This window comes from Erpetoichthys calabaricus, chromosome 2, assembly GCF_900747795.2.
Source record: "Erpetoichthys calabaricus chromosome 2, fErpCal1.3, whole genome shotgun sequence".
NCBI classification, from domain to species: Eukaryota; Metazoa; Chordata; class Cladistia; order Polypteriformes; family Polypteridae; genus Erpetoichthys; species Erpetoichthys calabaricus.
In genome coordinates this window covers 285,089,432-285,097,181 of record NC_041395.2, presented here as the reverse complement: position 1 = coordinate 285,097,181, position 7,750 = coordinate 285,089,432, and the positions used below count along the sequence as shown (strand labels likewise).

General features: G+C 35.9%; 1 protein-coding gene across 1 annotated transcript; it reads left to right on the top strand.

Moving 5' to 3' along the window:
• The first annotated feature begins 1,285 nt into the window (after positions 1 to 1,285).
• nkx3.3 (NK3 homeobox 3) lies at positions 1,286 to 4,049 on the top strand. The gene is made up of 2 exons (XM_028795682.2): positions 1,286 to 2,067; positions 2,608 to 4,049. Exons 1-2 carry the CDS (start codon positions 1,722 to 1,724, stop codon positions 3,066 to 3,068), a joined length of 807 nt encoding a protein of 268 aa, XP_028651515.1. The 5' UTR covers positions 1,286 to 1,721; the 3' UTR covers positions 3,069 to 4,049.
• Positions 4,050 to 7,750: the final 3,701 nt, after the last annotated feature.

Below are 7,750 nucleotides of genomic sequence, written 5' to 3'. Positions count from 1 at the left end.
TTCCTATTAACGTTTGCTATTCTGTCATCATTTTGGTTTAGAATATAATGGTAGACAAACAGAGTTCCTAATTCGTTTCTTACTCCTTCGTTTCGGCAACCGTTTATTACGGCTGAGAGTCGTGTGGACTTCAGGAACAGCGCAGGACGAAATTTAAAAAACAGAAGTAAATTATGCTTTGCAGTGACGAATTGGTGCACGTATTTTAAGCATTTTAACAAACGGTGTTTCACGCATTTTAAATGGTGTAATTTGATATAATGTTTAAACCTGGAAAAGAACAAATATGTGTAACATGGAATCTCTTTTCGTTCTTTTAATAAATAATGCTTAATAGAGTGGCGCAGTGGTTAGCCCCGCTGCCTCACGGATCAACTGACTGGGTTCGAATTCCTCACCAGGTCGTTATTCCTGTGCAGTTTGCCTCTTCTCCTCATATCTGCACGGTTTTTCACTGGAATATTTCAGCTTTCCTCCCACATCCCCAGATTCGTGCATGTAAATTCGCTGACAATTAAAAAACCTGTGAGAACTGACCTTGAGACTTACTGGCGTCCAGTTCGTGACTGGTACCTTCTTGGTGGGACTTTTCGGCCCCTGGTGACCCTTAATTGGATTAAGCGAATATGAGAAAGTTTATTTGAAATGTTAAGTTTTGAATGACAACATTACAACTTATAAAATAATTGCATTTAATGTTTATAGTTTTCACCGTCGTTATGGTACAATTTCTAAATGATATAGCAACGAACACAAAATATTAACACGACGAAATCATAAGGAGCTTATTAGTTTACCCGTTAAACTTACGAATTTTATTATATTTACCTGTCTGATTTCAGCTCCTTTGAGACTCCGCTCATGGATGTCCCAAACTCAATAAATTGTTCAGGACACAAAAAATGGCGAAACAATCTTAATAAAAGATTTTTTCTTTGGGTGCTGTACAATCGTTTAAGCAGATCACGTCAAATTAAAAATATGCGCTTTTGACTCAACTGGGAGCACTCAACAAAGCAACAAGTGCTTCAAGGCAGATAGATAGATAGATAGATAGATAGATAGATAGATAGATAGATAGATAGATAGATAGATAGATAGATAGATAGATAGATAGATAGATAGAACTGTTTCATCTATCTATCTATCTTGCAGACACCTTAACCTAAGGCGGTTTACAAAAAGACATTATACATTTAAATGTTTTTACTTGTATACTTTTTACATTTTGGTATATACAGATACATACAGTGTACAAAATACGTGCATGTTTGCTTATTGTGTGATTTTATATACCAGTGGCACAGACACGCTAGGCGGTGACACTTCTAAAGATTTACTTCAGACTGCTTTTTGAGTCGAAGTCTCTTTTTCACGGCGCAGGCTCTCGGTAATTATAACAAGTGCTTCAAGAGCACTTGGGAGAGAGCTAGTTCGTCGGGTGGGGCTTCTGACACTAGTCGTCCAATGAAAGTTCTTCTCTTTTCCGCTTGTAACTAACTGTTAAAATAAAATTGAAAACTTGACACATCGCCTGCTGATTGACTCAGAAAGCACTGCAATTAAATCACAGATACGCAGGTTGGGAAGAGGAGGGCGCTTTACTTCATGCGTCTCTCACACTTCTGTAGACATCTTGAATGAAGACGAATTCAGCTAAATTACTACAAACAAAGCAAGCAAATATTGTTTGTGCAAAACGGATGTTATTTGTATAAGAAATGTCACAAAAAGGATTTTCATTTTCAATTCAAAACATTTTGACCCGTGACAATACGGACATAGAGAATCATATTGGGAGGGAATTTACTGAATTGTGCTTAATGTCCGACACGGAGTTACAGAACGAAATCGGAGGTATTAGTAAGCGGGTCCCACAAACGTGTTTGGCGAATTACAAGATACACTCAAAAACTGACTGCCAAGGACAGATGCCAAGTTCCCTGGAAAGTTCACAGTCCTGGAAAAGTTTACAAAGGGATGAAACTCGGCAATTGAGTGAGCGGTGCTGCAGCGAGGCGTACACAGTGGTCTGCTCGGAGCATTCGGCCATAGAACGACATCAAGGTATGCCAGCCTTTTAGCTCAATGGTGTCTGTTCACGGATTTACGTGTAAATTGTACCCGAATATGTATTTCATGCGCTAAACTGATTAAATAACGATATGAACAAGTCGGTTATGTAATATATCGAATATGCATAGCGTCATTCGCGTGTTTTTCTTAGTTAATTCCATATATAAATTGAAATAGTGAAGCTTGCATTTGTTTGGCAAGAAAGAAAAAAAAAACACTCAGATTAATAATTCAACAGTTCGACAGTTTTGTTTGTTTTTAACTTGACATTGACTTTCAAAGTTGTTATTAACGTGCTATACATAACTAAACAGCTGTTAAGTCTTCATAAGGTACATGCTTTACATGGATACGATAATTCTTATAAGTTATTTTACGGACATATATTCAACCAGCATGCAGCTCAGTGTGAAATAAGTTCATTTGTTTTCATTTCGCATTTTAATTTTTTTTTATTTCAGTAAATGTTAACGGAGCTATATATTAATAAAATAGCACAGAAATGATTCAATGATGTATTAAACCTTCCAGAGGTCGAGAGGATGGCAGACGAAGAGGAAGTCCCAAAGAATGAGAGCCCAGGGCCAAGACCAGGAAAGAAGCGGTCACGGGCCGCTTTTTCTCACACCCAGGTGTATGAATTGGAGCGGCGATTCAAAATGCAGAGATACCTGTCGGGTCCCGAACGAGCGGCCCTTGCTGCAGCCCTTAAACTTACAGAAACGCAAGTGAAGATCTGGTTCCAGAATCGCCGGTACAAAACCAAAAGAAGACAACTCGCAGCCGAACTGGCGGCTATCACCCCTTCACCTACCACAGCCAAGAAGGTAGCAGTCAAAGTGCTCGTGAAGGACGATCAGAGACAGTATAGGACGGAAGACCTGCTGAACCCAGCAAGTATCCCCGTGTATCAAGCCTATCAGTATTATCCATACATTTATTGTTTTCAGCCTATGCCATCTGAAGTTTCTTTGTGTGGAGGCCCAATTTAATAAGAAAGGATCTCTTGGACAGAGGTGGTCAGCATATTACTAATTAAAACTGCATTTGACAGATATCTGTACAAATATGAGAGGTGTACGTGATGGGGCATTTGGGTCTTCACGATACGCATTTCACGGCTCCTAAAGATTGATTGGATGGGAATAGATGGAATGACACAAAATGCAAAATGTAGACCAATATCCATATGCCTGTACGTTGATTTATGAATTGTGATCTAGTGGTTTACAGATCTATAGATCCTCTGGAACTACACTACTGTACTTTCTAACGAATCACGGAAGGAGAAACTACAACTTTCAAAAACATCCCCTTCTACAGCAGCTGCGGGCTTTACTAGAAATACCGTAAAATAAATTCATATTTATATGTTGTTGTGATTAGTTTGGGAAGATGACTAATTCTGTTCTTCAGGTCCGGTAACCTTATACAGGAATTCTGACAAAGCGGAGTCCCAGGCTTCGTTTTAATTGACAATGACTCAAAATAACTGAGTGCGGGAACAATTAACATTTCATGTTCAACTGTGTGAAAATCTAATAAATTCATAATTAAGGATGTTCATTTTGAAAACGCTGATCCGTTTAAGGGTATGTCTTGCACTTTAATGTAAGTTTATAGGTATATGTAAAAATGTTTAAAGAAAATATAAAACACTTGTGTGCACTGTACATTTGTGCCTCTAGTGCGCTTCTTTTATTTTTTTTCTTTGGTTAAACCTAACTTTTATAGTTAATGTACAGTTGTTACCACAAAGTATTCTAGACAAAACTCATGACATTTTATTAAAAGAGGAAAGTGAAAAGAAAATCTGTATATGTTGCCAATATGCAACCCTAATTATGGGCTGTAATGAAATTAGTCAAGTTTTAGATTTTTCACATTTATTCAGGTAACAATATATCTTGCTACAGGAATTTACTTTCTTAGAACTGTTTCCTTTCGTTTTTTCTTAGTGATACAGAAAACAAATGTATTATAACACACATGATTGATAAAATATTCCTGTTGTTTTTCATCCAAATGCCTCGCTTATTGTTTCATGTTTACAATAGCCATAGTAAAATAAAATTTGCCCAAATAGGCTTATAATGTTCAGTCCACTGAAAGACGATTTGGTTTTCTAATTGCGAGAATTTTGATTATGTTGGGGGAAATGTTGTGTGAATCTAGAATGATGGTTTTCATATGTTCATGGAAGAAGTATATCGGATTCAACAGCGAGGAGGACAATACATACTCCCGCAGCTACTGATCTTGTAAGTAAACTGGGCAATGTGACAGTGGCTTCAAACGACCCGCAAAGACCATTCAAAGAACTAAGAGCTGCCCATTGAAGCACTTCATTGATAAGATCAGACGCATCTGAACGAATAACATCACTGCTGATTAAAGCAGGCAGGAGACCGGGTGTCGGGCCTGCTGTCGGTACGATCTCCCGATGCAGTCCACTCTTAAAAATGAAGTGGTTCTTCAGAGCGAGGCCACAGGGGAACCATTTTTGTTTCCCAAAAGACCTAATCACGTGAAGGTTCCAGAAAGAAACTTTTTTATTTAGGCTCAGGCTTCATAAACAATCGTGAATACATAACAGATTTATGAAATATCAATAGTGCTGTATACGATTACACAGGCTAAATTCAGGTTTTCTTAATCTGTTAGTGTCCTGCTAGGTAGCCTATACTGTACATTATATTAAAAAGTGCAGTTTTTCTAGGATGTTTTCAAAGCACAAAGAACCAACTTTATGTACAAACAATTCTCCCCAGAATGAAATGGTTCTTTCTCGACCAATGGTTATACGAAGAGCTACACAACCCAGTCAAGAACCCTAATGTCCCATTAAAGAACCAGTATCACGGCACCAGTAGCACTGCAGTATTAGTCAGAGTATTGTCGCATCTACAGAATACGGTGAAATTCGTACTGGTATCCTTAACCATATGCAACACGTCAACCACTTTCCCAAAGTAATATGCTCATTTACTAAAACACCTTTATTACATCTTGCCGGAAGAAGGGGCCTGAGTTGCCTCGAAAGCTTGCATATTGTAATTTTTTTAGTTAGCCAATAAAAGGTGTCATTTTGCTTGGCTTTTCTCTAAAACACCTTTACCGTAATAACAGTTTTGATCAAATTGATACAGTAATACTGCATTGTTTAGGGAACTGTTTAGACTGATTAAAAATCAGAAACAAACGCAAACTCACACCCACAAAACCTTCGGTTCTTTCTCATTGTGGGAATTGCCATTACTCTTCTTTTTGCAGATGCACGCTAACATAGTCCTTATGTGTTTTATGATTGTAGAATATTTTATGAATGTCAGATTTTGTAAGACTACCACATGTTCATCACAAGTTTATATACATTATAAATATTATATGTCAAAGCTATCAATTTACGCTGATAGTCTTCAAATGGTATTGAGGCCTATAAAGCTACGTAAATCTCAAAGGGTACGAGTGTTCTTATTTTAATTTCTGTTTTATATCGGTTATAAACAGCCGCTAATACCAGAGTTCAGTGTACTGCATGCCTTACATAAACCGAATCGTGTGGTGATAAATGATTCCTGACTGAAATCAGTAGGAATTTAGTAAACTAATGAGTATTTTTTTATTTAACAACGAAATTGCCCAGTAAATTCACTTCAGGCAAAAGCAGCAATGAAAAAAAGTACTCTTAAAATTTTGGGGAGATAACATTTTCATAGCATCGTGTGAATCAGAACCAACCGGTGCATTTACGACTGGTCTCAAAATATAAGGAGAAAGGTGTGAAAAGCTATACTTTCCATTGATTTGCTCAAATTAAATTGTCCTAAAAAGCATCAGTCACAAAATATTAATTGATAATTTGTAAACAAGCTACTATGCGCTTTTAAAACGATATCTTACAAAACTGCAGTAAAATATACAGTGATATCCAGAATTTTAAGGTAGAAGTTAATTCATATGAATAAGTGCGAAGAATATAACCTAACAATATAAATGGTAACTAAATGTTGAAGCGATTTGTATTTTGGAGGGGCTTTTTTCGTACAAAAAGCAGCAAGTTATGCAAGTATGAATGGATAGATAATGGGGAAAAATAAATAAACCCACCCATCCATTAGATAATCCAGCGAATCGAAAGACGTGAATGCAGTGAAAATCAACGGAAATAACAACTGGCAGCGCACTGCAGAGCAGTGAGTACAAAGAAACGATCTGACACGCGTGAGCCAAAGGTGTCACGTCAGCGGAAGAAGTTGGAGGTAAGCGATGGTATTAAAATTGCATTTTAATAAAAAGGATTCCCTTTTCAACCAACCAAATAAGCCATCAGGAAGAATTAAACGTTTACATGGGATATTTTGTACATGCTTAAGAAAAGCCAAGCAAAATGACACCTTTTATTGGCTAACTAAAAAGATTACAATATGCAATATTACAATCTTGCCTAAAGAAGGGGCCTGAGTTGCCTCGAAAACTTGCATATTGTAATCTTTTTAGTTAGCCAATACAAGGTGTCATTTTGCTTGGCTTTTCTCTGCATTCATAATGGCTTACACGGTACAACATACATGCTTAATAGATACATATTCAGTCAGCATTTGTCGAAATAACATCAGTTGTGTACTTAATAATTCAGTGGTTTCGATGACCCATATAATGATTTTATCAAGGATAGGACTAAACAAACCCAATAATTTAAACGTTTTCGGATATATTTTTGCTCTGTTAGTCAAGTGAACATAACATTTTCGACCACTAGAATTATAATCGGAACAGTAACTTAATGTACTATGGGAGGGTTTGGCTAATCGGGGTTTCTTTCTTTCTTTCTTTCTTTCTTTCTTTCTTTCTTTCTTTCTTTCTTTCTTTCTTTCTTTCTTTCTTTCAATAGTTTACCGCACATAATTCATACTTTTCTTTCAGTCCTATCACCGCGCACATAAGGATAGAACAAAATATTCGACTTTCTATACGCGTCACTTAATATGTGAATATGGGACATATACATATTCCACTTATCGTTTACAGGTAATTAAGTGGCATAATAAAATATTTTTTCTTTATAAATTGTGCATGAAATGATTATGAAATCCATTAACTGCCAACGCTAATTGCAGTTCATAACCTGAACAGTATTTGTGTATTTTTATTATAGCGAAAAAACATTATTGTCGTCTTTGTCATTTTATTCATTCATAGTTGTGGACTGCAATTAACTTCTTTTTTATTTTTTTTTAAGAGGAAACAAATAGGTACGATTTTTTTAAAGGTATAATGAAACTGAAGCTGCTGTTAGAAATTAGAAGATTCGCCCTATATATTGAAATCTAATATTTGCAATTTACGTGTTCACTCTATTCTTAATACTGTAGGATTATTTGAAATATTTGTTTACAGTATAAACTAATTAAACTAATTTCTGTTCATACTTAATAAACCAAGATGATATAATAATTCATTTTATAACTGAAAAAAAATCAAACCTTCAAGTATCATTTTCGTTTAAATTCGATTTCTTACTGTCATTCATTCCTTCATAATAAACTATTAAGATCAGCATAAAGTTAAACATTTAAGACAAATCGCATGGATAGTAAAGTTTTCTGTGTTTAATTTACGAGGCATATCTCTTGAATTTGTATATTTTAAATAAAATGGAATGGAGTGGGTT